This window comes from Pseudophryne corroboree, chromosome 3 (assembly GCF_028390025.1).
Source record: "Pseudophryne corroboree isolate aPseCor3 chromosome 3, aPseCor3.hap2, whole genome shotgun sequence".
NCBI classification, from domain to species: Eukaryota; Metazoa; Chordata; class Amphibia; order Anura; family Myobatrachidae; genus Pseudophryne; species Pseudophryne corroboree.
Window position 1 is genome coordinate 408,011,014 of NC_086446.1, and position 19,084 is coordinate 408,030,097.

The window sequence follows — 19,084 nt, forward strand, 5'->3', positions numbered from 1 at the left end:
TCCGCTAAACACTTGTATCATGCAGGGAGGCAAACGTCCCTTGTTGGCCATTAGTGTGGCAGATTGTAAGACTATCTAACAAACCAGGTTGCAACCCTCTCCACCATCACTTTCACTTTTCAAAGCTAAATTACACTACTTGTTTTGAATGCAATGGGTTGAGGTTATCCTAGATAGAGAAGACAAAACTGAGATATTTTTTCTAATGTGGGAGTCACACATAGCCACCCAATCAACTCCACTGAGAACACAAATTCACAACAGCTTGAAGAACTTGTCTTGGTATATGTTACAAATGGCAGCTAATGATCGTCCAATTCAATTGTAAAGTAATCATTAAGTTACTGGATGATGTAAGCCTAAGCACTTCATATACACCTTCTTTGGTTGAGGGGGGAGGCTGGGGGGGATGACGGGACACTGATGGCACAGCAACTTATCAATTTGGACATATCAAACATAATTGTTACTGTATGTAATTTAAATGTATTGTTCCTAGAGATGAGCGGGTTCGGTTTCTTTGAATCCGAACCCGCACGAACTTCACTTTTTTTTTCACGGGTCCGAGCGACTCGGATCTTCCCGCCTTGCTCGGTTAACCCGAGCGCGCCCGAACGTCATCATGACGCTGTCGGATTCTCGCGAGACTCGGATTCTATATAAGGAGCCGCGCGTCGCCGCCATTTTCACACGTGCATTGAGATTGATAGGGAGAGGACGTGGCTGGCGTCCTCTCCATTAGAATAGATTAGAAGAGAGAGAGAGAGAGAGAGAGATTGTGCAGACAGAGTTTACCACAGTGACCAGTGCAGTTGTTGTTAAGTTAACTTTTATTTAATATATCCGTTCTCTGCTATATCCGTTCTCTGCCTGAAAAAAACGATACACAGCAGTCACACAGTGTGACTCAGTCTGTGTGCACTCAGCTCAGCCCAGTGTGCTGCACATCAATGTATAAAAGCTTATAATAATTGTGGGGGAGACTGGGGAGCACTGCAGGTTGTTATAGCAGGAGCCAGGAGTACATAATATTATATTAATTTAAAATTAAACAGTGCACACTTTTGCTGCAGGAGTGCCACTGCCAGTGTGACTAGTGGTGACCAGTGCCTGACCACCAGTATAGTAGTATATTGTTGTATACTATCTCTTTATCAACCAGTCTATATTAGCAGCAGACACAGTACAGTGCGGTAGTTCACGGCTGTGGCTACCTCTGTGTCGGCAGTCGGCAGGCAGTCCGTCCATCCATAATTGTATTATAATATATACCACCTAACCGTGGTTTTTTTTTCATTCTTTATACCGTCATAGTGTCATACTAGTTGTTACGAGTATACTACTATCTCTTTATCAACCAGTGTACAGTGCGGTAGTTCACGGCTGTGGCTACCTCTGTGTCGGCAGTCGGCAGGCAGTCCGTCCATCCATAATTGTATTATAATATATACCACCTAACCGTGGTTTTTTTTTCATTCTTTATACCGTCATAGTGTCATACTAGTTGTTACGAGTATACTACTATCTCTTTATCAACCAGTGTACAGTGCGGTAGTTCACGGCTGTGGCTACCTCTGTGTCGGCAGTCGGCAGGCAGTCCGTCCATCCATAATTGTATTATAATATATACCACCTAACCGTGGTTTTTTTTTCATTCTTTATACCGTCATAGTGTCATACTAGTTGTTACGAGTATACTACTATCTCTTTATCAACCAGTGTACAGTGCGGTAGTTCACGGCTGTGGCTACCTCTGTGTCGGAACTCGGCAGGCAGTCCGTCCATCCATAATTGTATTACAATATATACCACCTAACCGTGGTTTTTTTTTCACTCCTAGATGGGCCCGGTGTTTGTGTCGGCCACTAGGGTCGCTAATCTTACTCACACAGTCAGCTACCTCATTGCGCCTCTTTTTTTCTTTGCGTCATGTGCTGTTTGGGGAGGGTTTTTTGGAAGGGACATCCTGCGTGACACTGCAGTGCCACTCCTAAATGGGCCCGGTGTTTGTGTCGGCCACTAGGGTCGCTAATCTTACTCACACAGTCAGCTACCTCATTGCGCCTCTTTTTTTCTTTGCGTCATGTGCTGTTTGGGGAGGGTTTTTTGGAAGGGACATCCTGCGTGACACTGCAGTGCCACTCCTAAATGGGCCCGGTGTTTGTGTCGGCCACTAGGGTCGCTAATCTTACTCACACAGTCAGCTACCTCATTGCGCCTCTTTTTTTCTTTGCGTCATGTGCTGTTTGGGGAGGGTTTTTTGGAAGGGACATCCTGCGTGACACTGCAGTGCCACTCCTAGATGGGCCCGGTGTTTGTGTCGGCCACTAGGGTCGCTAATCTTACTCACACAGCTACCTCATTGCGCCTCTTTTTTTCTTTGCGTCATGTGCTGTTTGGGGAGGGTTTTTTGGAAGGGCCATCCTGCGTGACACTGCAGTGCCACTCCTAGATGGGCCCGGTGTTTGTGTCGGCCACTAGGGTCGCTAATCTTACTCACACAGCTACCTCATTGCGCCTCTTTTTTTCTTTGCGTCATGTGCTGTTTGGGGAGGGTTTTTTGGAAGGGACATCCTGCGTGACACTGCAGTGCCACTCCTAGATGGGCCCGGTGTTTGTGTCGGCCACTAGGGTCGCTTATCTTACTCACACAGCGACCTCGGTGCAAATTTTAGGACTAAAAATAATATTGTGAGGTGTGAGGTATTCAGAATAGACTGAAAATGAGTGTAAATTATGGTTTTTGAGGTTAATAATACTTTGGGATCAAAATGACCCCCAAATTCTATGATTTAAGCTGTTTTTTAGTGTTTTTGGAAAAAAACACCCGAATCCAAAACACACCCGAATCCGACAAAAATAATTCGGTGAGGTTTTGCCAAAACGCGTTCGAACCCAAAACACGGCCGCGGAACCGAACCCAAAACCAAAACCCGAAAAATTTCAGGCGCTCATCTCTAATTGTTCCCTATTACAGTGACACTATTGATCCACAATCTAAATATGGATTTATAATACCATATGTTGAACAATCTGATTTCCAACAACTTTATTACTACTTGTCACTTTGTATGTGAATTTGACATTTGATGCTTCAATACAAAATAGACATTAGATATGGTTTTACATGAAACGTTGTTGTTGGCCCTGTTTGGCTGTGGGGAAAAAGTGAAATAACCATGACTCAACAAATTAGTGTGCCATGTTAATAAGTGTGATAGCTTTGATAAGCCATAAAAGCCATCTACAAAGCTACACATGGCTAGAGACAAGCCATGATCACAGTGCTTTAAACTAAGCTTTGTCCCTATTCTTACCACAATCAACCATTTCCACATCTTGGCTGACTCCAACACCTTCTTCCTGATCTTGATGCACCCTTTTCAGTAACACACTTCTATACACCTGATAAAAGAAAAAATAGGATTTTAATTACCTACCGGTAAATCCTTTTCTCGTAGTCCATAGAGGATGCTGGGGTCCACATTAGTACCATGGGGTATAGACGGGTCCACTAGGAGCCATTGGCACTTTAAGAGTTTGAGTGTGTGGGCTGGCTCCTCCCTCTATGACCCTCCTACCAGACTCAGTCTAGAAGCTGTGCCCGAGGAGACGGACAACTTCGAGAGAAGGATTTTACACAGATAGTGGCGAGATTCACACCAGCTCACACATACAGGGCAAACCAAGCTAACTAGCTTGAAACTCCGCAACCGCTGAAACATTACTTACCAAGTAACAATGCAGTACATAACTAAAAACAAAGTTGTACTGAACCAGATAACCATTACAGGAAAACGAAGCGCTGGGCGGGCGCCCAGCATCCTCTACGGACTACGAGAACAGGATTTATCCTATTTTCTCTTACATCCTAGAGGATGCTGGGGTCCACATTAGTACCATGGGGATGTACGAAAGCTCCCAGAATGGGGGAGAGAGCACGGAGGCTCCTGCAGAACTGACTGACCAAACTTTAGGTCCTCATAGGCCAAAGTATCGAACTAGTAGAACATTGCAAGCGCGTTCGACCCAGACCAAGTAGTCGCTCGGCAGAGTTGGAAAGCCGAGACACCCTAGGCAGCCGCCCAGGAAGAACCCACCTGTGACTAGCAGTCCTCCTCACAGATCTTGAAAGGCCTTACAACATCCAAGGACTTTGATGAAATTGAGGCGTTAGTCGCAACTGGCACTACAATAGGTTGGTTGATATGAAATGCCGACACAACCTTCGGAAGAAACTGCAGTCGCGTCCGGAGCTCAGCTCTATCTTCATGGAAGATCAAGTAGGGGCTTTTACATAACAAATCCCCCCAACTCCGATACACATCTAGCAGAAGCCAAGGCCAACAAAGTGACAGCCTTCCACGTGAGAACCTTGACCTCAACCTCCTGTAGAGGCTCAAATCAGTCAGATTGAAGGAACTGCAACACCACATTAAGATCCCATGGCGCCATAAAGGGAGGTTAGATGAGCAGAACTCCCTTCAAAAAAGTCTGAATCTCAGGGAGGGCAGCCAATTGTGGAAAAAAATGGATAGGGCTGAAATCTGGACCTACACGGATCCTAACCTCAGGCTCATATCCACACCTGCTTGCAGGAAGTGGAGAAACCGTCCCAGTTGAAACGCCACCGTAGGAAACTTCTTGGGCTCACGCCAAGATACATATTTATTTTTAAAATACGATGGTAATGTTTAGACGTTACGCCTTTCCTAGCCTGCATCAGGGTAGGAAGAACCTTGTTCGGAATGCCCTTCAGAGCTAGTATCTGGAGTTCAACCTCCATGCAATCAAACTTAGCCGTGGTAAGTCTTGATAGGCAAACGGCCCCTGCCATAGCAGGTCCTCCCGAAGAGGAAGAGGCCATAGCTCTTCTAGCAGTAGATCCAGAAGATCTACGTACCAAGTCCTTCTTGGCCAGTCCGGAGCAATGAGGATCGATTGAACTCTTGATTTCCTTATGAGCTTTAGAACTCTTGGAATGAGTGGAAGTGGTGGAAGCACATACACCGACTAGAATATCCACGGAGTCACTAGGGCGTCCACCGCCACTGCTTGCGGGTCCCTCGACCTGGAACAATATCGCCAAAGCTTCTTGTTGAGACGAGAGGCCATCCTGTCTATTTGGGGCACACCCAAAAGATCTGTTATCTCCTTGAACACCTCCGGAATGAAGATTGCAGACAGCGCCAATGCGTGTTTTTCTGCCCAGAGGATGATTCTGGTTACCTCTGACATTGCAGCTCTGCTCTTCGTTCCGCCCTGTTGGTTTAAGTAAGCCCCTGTCGTTACATTGCCCGACTTCACTTGAATGGCCCGATTTCTTAGAAGATGGGCCGCTTGGAGAAGACCGCTGTATACGGCTCTTAGTTCCAGAATGTTTATCGGCAGGCCGGTTTCCAGGCTTGACCACCTTCCTTGGAAGGTTTCCCCTTGGGTGACTGCGCCCCAGCCCCGATGACTTGCATCCGTGGACAGAAGGATCCAGTCCTGAATCCCGAACCTGCGGCCCTCCAGAAGATGAGGTAAATGTAGCAACCAGAGGAGTGAAATCCTGGCCTTTGGCGACAGAAGTATTCTCTGGTGCATGTGTAGATGAGATCCCGACCACTTGTCCAGGAGATCCAGCTGGAAAGACCGAGCATGAAACCTCCTAATACCGCAGAGCCTCGTAAGAGGCCACCATCTTCCCCAGAAGGCGAATGTACTGATGAAAAAAAAAGGAAGAGAAAGGGTGGTGCACAGTGTCTTATATTAAAATATAACTTTTATTACAATATATAGTAAAACCAGCGAATATTAAAAGGAAAATAGAATGGTGTGAATAAGAAAGAAATCGTGATTAAAATTAAATTGCTGTGCACTAGATGTCACCGGATTGGCTCATATATTGCTATTAAAGTTTATAGATGGTCAAGAGTGTGTTAGGAGTGTATAAATAAGATTTTACTTACCGATAAATCTATTTCTCGGAGTCCGTAGTGGATGCTGGGGTTCCTGAAAGGACCATGGGGAATAGCGGCTCCGCAGGAGACAGGGCACAAAAAGTAAAGCTTTTTCCGATCAGGTGGTGTGCACTGGCTCCTCCCCCTATGACCCTCCTCCAGACTCCAGTTAGGTACTGTGCCCGGACGAGCGTACACAATAAGGGAGGATTTTGAATCCCGGGTAAGACTCATACCAGCCACACCAATCACACCGTACAACTTGTGATCTAAACCCAGTTAACAGTATGATAACAGCGGAGCCTCTGAAAGATGGCTTCCTACAACAATAACCCGAATAAGTTAACAATAACTATGTACAATTTATGCAGATAATCCGCACTTGGGATGGGCGCCCAGCATCCACTACGGACTCCGAGAAATAGATTTATCGGTAAGTAAAATCTTATTTTCTCTATCGTCCTAGTGGATGCTGGGGTTCCTGAAAGGACCATGGGGATTATACCAAAGCTCCCAAACGGGCGGGAGAGTGCGGATGACTCTGCAGCACCGAATGAGAGAACTCCAGGTCCTCCTTAGCCAGAGTATCAAATTTGTAAAATTTTACAAACGTGTTCTCCCCTGACCACGTAGCTGCTCGGCAAAGTTGTAATGCCGAGACCCCTCGGGCAGCCGCCCAAGATGAGCCCACCTTCCTTGTGGAGTGGGCCTTTACAGATTTAGGCTGTGGCAGGCCTGCCACAGAATGTGCCAGTTGGATTGTGCTACAGATCCAACGAGCAATCGTCTGCTTAGACGCAGGAGCACCCATCTTGTTGGGTGCATACAATATAAACAACGAGTCAGATTTTCTGACTCCAGCTGTTCTTGCAATATATATTTTTAATGCTCTGACAACGTCCAGTAACTTGGAGTCCTCCAAGTCACTTGTAGCCGCAGGCACTACAATAGGCTGGTGCAGATGAAATGCTGACACCACCTTAGGGAGAAAATGCGGACGAGTCCGCAGTTCTGCCCTGTCCGAATGGAAAATCAGATATGGGCTTTTGTAAGATAAAGCTGCCAATTCTGACACTCTCCTGGCAGAAGCCAGGGCTAGAAGCATGGTCACTTTCCAAGTGAGATATTTCAAATCCACCTTATTTAGTGGTTCAAACCAATGAGATTTTAGAAAATCCAAAACTACATTGAGATCCCACGGTGCCACTGGAGGCACCACAGGAGGCTGTATATGCAGCACTCCCTTAACAAAGGTCTGGACTTCAGGGACTGAAGCCAATTCTTTTTGGAAGAAAATCGACAGGGCCGAAATTTGAACCTTAATAGATCCCAATTTGAGACCCATAGACAATCCTGATTGCAGGAAATGTAGGAATCGACCCAGTTGAAATTCCTCCGTCGGAGCACTTCGATCTTCGCACCACGCAACATATTTTCGCCAAATTCGGTGATAATGTTGCACGGTTACTTCCTTCCTTGCTTTAATCAAAGTAGGAATGACTTCTTCCGGCATGCCTTTTTCCATTAGGATCCGGCGTTCAACCGCCATGCCGTCAAACGCAGCCGCGGTAAGTCTTGAAACAGACAGGGACCCTGCTGAAGCAAGTCCCTCCTTAGAGGTAGAGGCCACGGATCTTCCGTGATCATCTCTTGAAGTTCCGGGTACCAAGTCCTTCTTGGCCAATCCGGAACCACTAGTATCGTTCTTACGCCTCTTTGCCGTATAATTCTCAATACTTTTGGTATGAGAGGCAGAGGAGGAAACACATACACCGACTGGTACACCCAAGGCGTTACCAGCGCGTCCACAGCTATTGCCTGCGGATCTCTTGACCTGGCGCAATACCTGTCCAGTTTTTTGTTGAGGCGAGACGCCATCATGTCCACCATTGGTCTTTCCCAACGGGTTACCAGCATGTGGAAGACTTCTGGATGAAGTCCCCACTCTCCCGGGTGAAGATCGTGTCTGCTGAGGAAGTCTGCTTCCCAGTTGTCCACTCCCGGGATGAACACTGCTGACAGCGCTATCATATGATTCTCTGCCCAGCGAAGAATCCTTGCAGCTTCTGCCATTGCACTCCTGCTTCTTGTGCCGCCCTGTCTGTTCACATGGGCGACTGCCGTGATGTTGTCCGACTGGATCAACACCGGTTTTCCCTGAAGCAGAGGTTCTGCCTGGCTTAGAGCATTGTATATTGCTCTTAGTTCCAGAATGTTTATGTGAAGAGACGTTTCCAGGCTCGTCCATACTCCCTGGAAGTTTCTTCCTTGTGTGACTGCTCCCCAGCCTCTCAGGCTGGCGTCCGTGGTCACCAGGATCCAATCCTGTATGCCGAATCTGCGGCCCTCCAATAGATGAGGACTCTGCAACCACCACAGAAGAGACACCCTTGTCCTTGGAGACAGGGTTATCCGTAGGTGCATCTGAAGATGCGACCCTGACCATTTGTCCAACAGATCCCTTTGGAAAATTCTTGCGTGGAATCTGCCGAATGGAATTGCTTCGTAAGAAGCCACCATTTTTCCCAGGACTCTTGTGCATTGATGTACAGACACTTTTCCTGGTTTTAGGAGGTTCCTGACAAGCTCGGATAACTCCTTGGCTTTTTCCTCCGGGAGAAAAACCTTTTTCTGAACCGTGTCCAGAATCATCCCTAGGAACAGCAGACGAGTTGTCGGCATTAACTGGGATTTTGGAATATTCAGAATCCACCCGTGCTGTTTTAGCACTTCTTGAGACAGTGCTAATCCCATCTCTAGCTGTTCTCTGGACCTCGCCCTTATTAGGAGATCGTCCAAGTATGGGATAATTAATACGCCTTTTCTTCGAAGAAGAATCATCATCTCGGCCATTACCTTTGTAAAGATCCGAGGTGCCGTGGACAATCCGAACGGCAGCGTCTGAAACTGATAGTGACAGTTTTGTACAACGAACCTGAGGTACCCCTGGTGTGAGGGGTAAATTGGAACGTGGAGATACGCATCCTTGATGTCCAAGGATACCATAAAGTCCCCCTCTTCCAGGTTCGCTATCACTGCTCTGAGTGACTCCATTTTGAACTTGAACTTCTTTATGTACAGGTTCAAGGACTTCAGATTTAGAATAGGCCTTACCGAGCCATCCGGCTTCGGTACCACAAAAAGAGTGGAATAATACCCCTTCCCTTGTTGTAGAAGAGGTACCTTGACTATCACCTGCTGAGAGTACAGCTTGTGAATGGCTTCCAAAACCGTCTCCCTTTCGGAGGGGGACGTTGGTAAAGCAGACTTCAGGAAACGGCGAGGTGGATCCGTCTCTAATTCCAACCTGTACCCTTGAGATATTATCTGCAGGATCCAGGGATCTACCTGCGAGTGAGCCCACTGCGCGCTGTAATTTTTGAGACGACCGCCCACCTTCCCCGAGTCCGCTTGAGAAGCCCCAGCGTCATGCTGAGGCTTTTGTAGAAGCCGGGGAGGGCTTCTGTTCCTGGGAAGGAGCTGCGTGTTGCTGTCTCTTCCCTCGACCTTTGCCTCGTGGCAGATATGAATAGCCCTTTGCTCTCTTATTTTTAAAGGAACGAAAGGGCTGCGGTTGAAAAGTCGGTGCCTTTTTCTGTGGGGGAGTGACTTGAGGTAGAAAGGTGGATTTCCCGGCTGTAGCCGTGGCCACCAAATCTGATAGACCGACTCCAAATAACTCCTCCCCTTTATACGGCAAAACTTCCATATGCCGTTTTGAATCCGCATCGCCTGTCCACTGTCGCGTCCATAAAGCTCTTCTGGCCGAAATGGACATAGCACTTACCCGTGATGCCAGTGTGCAGATATCCCTCTGTGCATCACGCATATAAAGAAATGCATCCTTTATTTGTTCTAACGACAGTAAAATATTGTCCCTGTCCAGGGTATCAATATTTTCAATCAGGGACTCTGACCAAACTACCCCAGCACTGCCCATCCAGGCAGTCGCTACAGCTGGTCGTAGTATAACACCTGCATGTGTGTATATACTTTTTTGGATATTTTCCATCCTCCTATCTGATGGATCTTTAAGTGCGGCCGTCTCAGGAGAGGGTAACGCCACTTGTTTAGATAAGCGTGTTAGCGCCTTGTCCACCCTAGGAGGTGTTTCCCAGCGCTCCCTAACCTCTGGTGGGAAAGGGTATAATGCCAATAATTTCTTTGAAATTATCAGCTTTTTATCAGGGGCAACCCACGCTTCATTACACACGTCATTTAATTCTTCTGATTCAGGAAAAACTATAGGTAGTTTTTTCATACCCCACATAATACCCTGTTTAGTGGTACCTGTAGTATCAGCTAAATGTAACGCCTCCTTCATTGCCAAAATCATATAACGTGTGGCCCTACTGGAAAATACGGTTGATTCGTCACCGTCACCACTGGAGTCATCGCCTGTGTCTGGGTCTGTGTCGACCGACTGAGGCAAAGGGCGTTTCACAGCCCCTGACGGTGTTTGAGTCGCCTGGACAGGCACTAATTGATTGTCCGGCCGCCTCATGTCGTCAAACGACTGCTTTAGCGTGTTGACACTATCCCGTAGTTCCATAAATAAAGGCATCCATTCCGGTGTCGACTCCCTAGGGGGTGACATCCTCATATTTGGCAATTGCTCCGCCTCCACACCAATATCGTCCTCATACATGTCGACACACACGTACCGACACACAGCAGACACACAGGGAATGCTCCTAACGAAGACAGGACCCACTAGCCCTTTGGGGAGACAGAGGGAGAGTTTGCCAGCACACACCAAAAGCGCTATATATATATCAGGGATAGCCTTATAATAAGTGCTCCCTTATAGCTGCTTTGTTATATCAAATTTTCGCCATAAATGTGCCCCCCCCTCTCTGTTTTACCCTGTTTCTGTAGTGCAGTGCAGGGGAGAGACTTGGGAGCCGTCCTGACCAGCGGAGCTGTGAGAGGAAATGGCGCCGTGTGCTGAGGAGATAGGCCCCGCCCCTTTTCTGGCGGGCTCGTCTCCCGCTATTTAGAAAAATTAGGCAGGGGTTAAATATCTCCATATAGCCTCTAGGGCTATATGTGAGGTATTTTTAGCCTTTATAGGTAATCATTTTGCCTCCCAGGGCGCCCCCCTCCCAGCGCCCTGCACCCTCAGTGACTGCCGTGTGAAGTGTGCTGAGAGGAAAATGGCGCACAGCTGCAGTGCTGTGCGCTACCTTTTGAAGACTGCAGGAGTCTTCAGCCGCCGATTCTGGACCTCTTCTGTCTTCAGCATCTGCAAGGGGGCCGGCGGCGTGGCTCCGGTGACCATCCAGGCTGTACCCGTGATCGTCCCTCTGGAGCTTGATGTCCAGTAGCCAAGAAGCCAATCCATCCTGCACGCAGGTGAGTTGACTCCTTCTCCCCTCAGTCCCTCGCTGCAGTGATCCTGTTGCCAGCAGGAATCACTGTAAAATAAAAAACCTAGCTAAACTTTTTCTAAGCAGCTCTTTAGGAGAGCCACCTAGATTGCACCCTTCTCGGCCGGGCACAAAAATCTAACAGGAGTCTGGAGGAGGGTCATAGGGGGAGGAGCCAGTGCACACCACCTGATCGGAAAAAGCTTTACTTTTTGTGCCCTGTCTCCTGTGGAGCCGCTATTCCCCATGGTCCTTTCAGGAACCCCAGCATCCACTAGGACGATAGAGAAATTCCTGTATATACGCCCATTAACTGTAGTTCACGTTCACACTACGGTTCTTCTGGCTATAAATAGGACTCCTAAAGTAAAAGTCTAAATTTTCTAATCCCTCCCAGGATTTAAAGTATGAGACCGTTTAAAGAAGCAGGATTCCAGATGTCATCGTATATAATAATGATAATACCCTGATTTGTAATGCTTACTGTGTGTGTGATGCTTTCAATAAATATTCTCAATGAAGTGATCAAACAAATAGTGTGTATTATACTTTCTTATTCCACTATATCTCAGAATTGGTGTCCATACTCTATTATAAGGTGTCAATAGCACCTATGTACCCTCCTAAACTTCATGAATAATGTTATGTCCACTGAAAGAGAAACATTAGGGCATTAGGATACAAATGTATTCTCTACAAGAGAGATAGCAGCTGTCAGTTCAAGGATTAAACTCTGGCGGTATTAAGCCTTTCAATTGTAACAAGTGATAGATACAATTATCCCAATTTCATTGTAACATCATTTTGGCTCATTTAGAGCTATAATAGTTGCTGACAGTAAGTAATCAATAATCCCTTGACAAGGTATTGCTATCACATTCTTTCTCTCAGAGTTCCTATAAATCAGTATGTGTTAGTGATCCATATGAGATCATTTTAGTTTCTCCGTATTATAACAGGAGATAATGAGGGCTCGTCCCGTTCTTATCTAAGTCTATTAATGGCTCATGCACTGTTCGTTTCTGTATTTTGATGAACCGTAAGAGTGTATATAGAATAGTAATTAGGGCTTACACCAATAGTCTGATACCTTAGTATATTTAGCACCCTGTAATTCACTGTTTTTTTGGGAGGGTTTCACAAACTCTGTGATTATATAGCATGTGCTGTAAATGAATCTGTGATCACCATAAAATAATTATAAATGTGTGTCATGTCACTGATGTCCTGACATGCTCAGCCCTTTTCTTAATGATTTCTAATATAGGCACGTATACACATTAAATATCTAATAATATGCGTATTAAAGCTTTATTATACAGCCTTATAGACACTATTTCAGATTGACACAATTCACTACACACAGTATATTTTTATATGAACATTTGAGTATATAAAATATACTGTGTGTAGTGAATTGTGTCAATCTGAATAGGTGCTATTGACACCTTATAATAGAGTCTGGACACCAATTCTGAGATATAGTGGAATAAAAGTATAATACACACTATTTGTTTGATCACTTCATTGAGAATATTTATTGAAAGCATCACACACACAGTAAGCTATACAAATCAGGGTATTATCATTATTATATGCGATGACATCTGGAATCTTGCTTCTTTAAACGGTCTCATACTTTAAATCCTGGGAGGTATTAGAAAATTTACTTTAGGAGTCCTATTTATAGCCAGAACCACCGTAGTGTGAACGTGAACTACAGTTAATGGGCGTATATACAGGAATTATACACTCCTAACACACTCTTGACCATCTATAAACTTTAATAGCAATATATGAGCCAATCCGGTGACATCTAGTGCGCAGCATTTTCATTTTAATCACGATTTCTTTCTTATTCACACCATTCTATTTTCCTTTTAATAATCGCTGGTTTTACTATATATTGTAATAAAAGTTATATTTTATTATAAGATTGTGTGCACCACCATAGGGCATTTCGAACCCTTTCTCTTCCTTATTTTTGTAGATTTATTTTGCCTGTGGTAGCACTCCCCAAATAGCTTTGAATAACATTAACATGTTCTTGATAAAAATGGGGGTCATTTACTCAATCGGAATCAACTAGTGCGACCAGTATTATAGCAGAATGTACTGATGAACCAATACCTGGGCTGGCTTCAGGACATCCCGTACCATTGTTTGTATCACCAATGCTTTTTCCTCTGGAAGAAACACCCTCTGCCCTTCCGTGTCGAGGATCATTCCCAGAAAGGACAACCACCTGGTTGGTTCCAAGTGTGATTTTGGAAGATTCAGGATCCAACAGTGTTCTCTAAAAAGATGGGTCGTGAGAACAATGGACTGCAACAGCTTCTCCATAGACGATGCCTTTATCAGCAGATTGTCCAGATATGGAAGTATGTTCACCCCGTCTGCGGAGAACCATCATCTCTGCCATCACCTTGGTGAATACCCTCGGTGCTGTGGAGAGGCCGAATGGCAGCGCCCGGAATTGGAACAGACAGTCCAACAGTGCGAATCGGAGATAAGCTTGATGCGGCGGCCAAATCGGAATGTGGAGGTACGCATCCTTGATATCCAGGGATAACAGGAATTCCCCCTCTTTCAGACCTGATACCACCGTCCTTCGAGACTCCATTTTGAACTTGAACCCCCTCAGGAAAGGGTTTAGCGATTAAGTTCAGAATGGGTCTGACCAAACAATCCGGTTTCGGTACCACGAAAAGGTTTGAATAGTAACCTTCGTCTTGCAAATGGGGTGGGACTGGTACAATAACCTGTGCCTCCACCAACTTCTGGATGGCTTCCTGTAGGATAGCTCTGTCTGCCAGCAAAGCTGGCAAGCCAGATTTGAAGAATCGGTGAGGGGGGAGATCTTGAAATTCAACCCTGTACCCCCTAGGACACAATATCTTGCACCAAGGGATCCAGGCTAGACGACACCCAGACATGACTGAAATGTCTGGAGTCTCGCCTCCACCGGCACCACTTCTAGGCCGTGCGGTCCACCGTCATGCTGAGGACTCTGGCGTACCTGAAGCAGGTTTCTGTTCCTAGGAACCCGCAGCAGCAGGTTGCTTGGATTTTGGCCGACCTCCCCTAAAGGTGGTGTTGGACTGTTTGGCCTTTCTTGGCTTGGCAGTCCGAAAGGACTGTGATGCAGCTGAAGAACAGGGTTTCTTCGTGGCAGGTGCAGCTGAGGGAAGAAACGGAGACTTACCCACTGTGGCCGTCCAACGCTTCCCCAAAGAGAGCCTGACCTGTGTAGGGTAGGGTCTCCACACCTCTCCTGGATTCCGTGTCGGCAGACCATTGGCGCAGCCAGAGACCTCTACGAGTTGAGACAGACATGGAGGATATTCCTGCAGCCATCGAACCCAGGTCTTTCATGGATTCTACTGTAAATCTCGCAGAATCCTGTATGTTACGCAAGAACAATTCAACGTTACTTTTATCCATTGTAACCAATTTCTCAAGTAACGTGCCAGACCACTTTACTATAGCTTTAGAAATCCATGCACAGGCAATGGTAGGCCGTAGTATCGTCCCTGAAGCAGTGTATATGGATTTGAGCGTAGTGTCAATCTTGCGATCAGCCGGTTCTTTCAACGCGGCAGATCCCGGGACAGGTAAAACCACACTCTTTGACAGTCTGGACACAGATGCGTCAACTATGGGTGGGTTTTTCCCAATTCTTTCTATCCTCCTCAGGGAAGGGGATAGTTACCCAGAACACTTTTGGGGATCTGGAATCCTTACACTCAGGATTTTTCAAATAGCGTTTAATACTTTAGACGCAGGGTAGATAAGGGAGGCTTTCTTAATGTCAGTGAAGTAAGCCTCCTCAACCTGCTCAGACGACATGTCTGCAATATTTAACATATCTCTAATGGCCTCAAACATGAGCGGGGTGCCGCCCCCCCCCAGCACGTCCCCATTACCGTCTGCAGTCTGTGGAATAGGAGCTGCAGACAGGAAAATGGCGCTGAACTCTGCTGGGTCCGCACTGAGAAGAAGCTCTGCCCTCCGAAGATGGTGCGTCTTCCCGCGCAACCTCTATATACTGGCCTGAGGATTCCGTCGCTAGCCGGGGAATTCAGTCCCTGGTTAGCGTATGTGTACTGGAGGATTCTGTCACTAGCCTGGGGATTCAGTCTCCAGTTAGCGTCTGTGTACTACGGATTCTGTCGCCAGCCTAGGGATTCAGTCTCCGGTTAGCGTCTGTGACCAGTGTAGGGTATTAAGACGCTGGCTCAGGACGCCCCTCATAGCGCCAACATTGTGTGCCGCTGAGCCTTCCCGGAGCGCAAAAAAGGGATTTTTGTTACGTACCGTAAAATCTCTCTTTCTCTGATTCCATCTGGGGGATGCTGCGCACTTACTGATGGGTTAGAGTGTGTGGGATAGGGAGTTTGGCACAGAACCTATAGAAACTAACTCCTCCCCCCTCTAACCCCTCCCATCTCCAGCCTGACTAGCAGATCACCTCAGTTTACGTTTAGCAAAGCCGGAAGAGAGAGAGCAGAACATAACCAATAATTCCAGACAAAACTACGGGAGGGATCGCAGCGTCCCCCAGATGGAATCAGCGAAAGATTTTACGGTAAGTAACAAAAACCCCTTTTTCTCTTTCATCCATCTGGGGGACGCTGCGCACTTACTGATGGGATTTCCCAAAGCAAGCTAATTAGAGGAGGGAGAAACAGACGGCATAGCTGTCTGCAAAATTTGACGCCCAACAGAGGCAGTCTCCAAACCGAAAGTTTGAAAACGGTAAAACTTAGTAAAGGTATGCACGGACGACCAGGTCGCCGCCCTACACAGCTGCTCGACAGAAAGACCACCGCGAACAGCCCAGGAAGCTCCCACAGCCCTAGTCGAATGAGCCCTCAATGAGTCAGGAACCGGTAACGCCGAAGAAATATAAGCCTGCCGAATAGCAGACGTAACCCAGCGTGCCACCGTATTCTTAGAGGCCGGCCAGCCTCGCTTGGGAGCATCAATCAAAACCAACAAGGTATCCGTACGACGAATAACCTTAGTACGGGACAAATAAATTAATAAGGCTCTTACAACATCTAATAACTCTAAATGACAATCCTGTCCAGAAGACTCCGGAACAAATGCTGGAAGGACTATGTCCTGATTCATATGGAAAGCCGACACAAATTTTGGCAAGAAGGAAGGCTTTGTACGTAAGACTACTCGATTTTCATGAAAGACCAACAAAGGAGGTTTGCAAGAAAGCGCCGCTAACTCGGAAACACGTCTGGCCGAAGCAATGGCCAAAAGAAAAACCACCTTTAGAGTAAGATAGCGAAGCTCAACAGAGTCCAGCGGCTCAAACGGAGGCTGCTGGAGTGCCCGAAGAACCAGATTTAAATCCCACGGTGGGACCGGAGGAACAAAAGGAGGCTGAATCCTGACCACACCCTGAAGGAACGTTTGAACCTCCAGAATAATAGCCAATCTTTTCTGAAAGAGAACCGATAATGTCGAAATCTGCCCCTTAAGGGAAGACAAACGAAGTCCTTTAGTCAGACCATCCTGAAGGAAAGACAATAGACGAGGTAAACGAAAGAGGTGCGGTGACAACCCCCGCTTTTCACACCAAGCAATGTAAATACGCCATACTCTGATAAATACGAGAAGTGACCGGCTTCCTAGCCTGAAGCATAGTCTTCACCACCGGTCGAGATAACCCTTTTGCTCTTAAAATGCCGTATTCAAGAACCAAGCCGTCAAAGCCAGACGATTTAAATCTTGGTGGAGACAAGGACCTTGTAGCAGGAGATCGGGTCGCAGTGGCAGATGGAACGGTTCCTTGGTCACCATGCTGCGGAGAAGAGTGTACCACTGACGACGAGGCCAGTTTGGGGCTATAAGAATGACCGGAAGACCCTCTCTCCGGATACGTTGAAGTAGACGTGGTATCAAGGGAATTGGTGGAAACACATATCCCAGGTGAAATTGCCACGGAGCTGTTAATGCATCGACTAGTGTTGCTTGAGGGTCCTGAGTTTGCGAGCCGTACTGAGGTAGCTTTCGGTTTAGACGGGATGCCATGAGATCGATGTCTGGTGTTCCCCACATAGACACTAGGGCTAGAAAGACCTCCTGATGAAGTTCCCATTCTCCCGGATGAATCGTGTGACGGCTCAAGAAATCCGCTTCCCAGTTGTGCACTCCTGGAATGTGAATTGCCGAGATGGTCAGAACCCACCGTTCTGCCCACTGGAGGATATGGGCGACCTCCTGCATGGCTCTCCCACTGCGAGTTCCGCCCTGTTTGTTTATGTAGGCCACTGCCGTGGCATTGTCCGATTGAATGCGCACTGGACGACCTTGGACTTTGTTTTGTACCTGAAGTAGAGCATAACGAATTGCTCTTAACTCGAGAATGTTGATCGGTAACCTCGATTCCTGATCGTTCCATAGACCCTGGAAGTGCTGAGATTGAAACACCGCCCCCCAACCGACTAGGCTGGCGTCCGTGGTGATCATCATCCAAGACCAAACAGTGAACGGTGCCCCCCTGGTCAGATTGGGACTGTGAAGCCACCAATGGAGAGACTGTCGAGTCTGAACCGACAGCCGGCACAATTGCGAGTCCAGATGTGGGCTCGTTAGATCCCAAGACCCCAGAATCTGAGCCTGAAGGGCCCGAGCATGGAATCTGGCATATGGTACTGCTTCGAAAGTCGCCACCATTTTGCCCAACACCTGCATACATCGGAGGACCGAGACCCTAGGTAATTGTATCAGGGGGGCGGACTCTGGATTGCAGATCCTTAAGTCTGTCCTGAGGAAGAAAAATCTTCTGGCGTCTCGTGTCGAACAGGAGACCTAGGAAAATCATCTCCTGAGAGGGAATCAAGGAAGACTTCCGGAAATTCACAATCCATCCGAAGGATTGGAGAGTGTCCGTGGTGTGTTGTAGATGTTGTTGAAGAAGGTCCGGTTATGGAGCCTTTATCAACAAATCGTCCAGGTAAGGAGTAATGTTGACCCCCTGACACCTGAGGATGGCCACCACGTGACCTAATATTTTTGTAAATACCCGAGGGGCTGTGGATAGACCGAAAGGAAGAGCTCGAAACTGGAAATGCCAAGGGCCTAGTGCGAACCTCAACAGTTGTTGATGACCTGACCAAATTGGAATATGAAGGTATGCGTCTTTTATATATCGATAGATGCCAAATACTCCTCCGGTTCCATGGCCGCGATGATCGAACATATCGACTCCATCTTGAATTTTTGAGTGGAAAGATATGGATTGAGGCATTTAAGGTTTAAAATGGGACGAAATTAACCTTCCAGTTTGTTTACCAGAAAAAGACTCGAGTAAAATCCCTGACCCTCTTGAGACCTGGGAACTTAAGAAATTACTCCCTGCTGAAAAAGTATGTAAGTAGCCTGAATGAGTGCTTGTCGTCTGAAGGGATCGCGTGGGAGGAGTAACGAAAAAACGGTGTGGAACAGGTTCCTCGAGGTCCAAAATGTAACCCCGGGTTAAGACCCCTGTCACCCATTGATCTGGATGTGACAGAAGCCACTTGTCTTTGAACTGTAGTAATCGTGCTCCCACCACCAAGTATCCCTCCGGATTGCTCCCCGAGTCATGCGGCAGGTTTATCAGTAGGCTTGGCTGCCGGTCTACGAGGTGTCTGTGCGCCTCTACCACGGTATGCACCTCTGCATGGAAATCGTGAGAAGGCTCGAAAGGACTGGACACCACCCCTGCTTTGAGTACGAAAGGACCGAAATTTCGTTGGCTTTGATTTT

At 47.0% G+C, this 19,084-nt stretch overlaps 1 protein-coding gene across 2 annotated transcripts in view; it reads right to left on the reverse strand.

The window, feature by feature from the left end:
• RBL1 (RB transcriptional corepressor like 1) overlaps positions 1–19,084 on the reverse strand; it is a 436,431-nt gene that overhangs the window by 55,256 nt on the left and 362,091 nt on the right. For both annotated transcript variants that reach the window (XM_063960185.1, XM_063960186.1), the window contains one exon: positions 3,318–3,405. In XM_063960185.1, the coding sequence (XP_063816255.1) occupies positions 3,318–3,405 (88 nt within the window). The remainder of the gene's footprint in view (positions 1–3,317; positions 3,406–19,084) is intronic.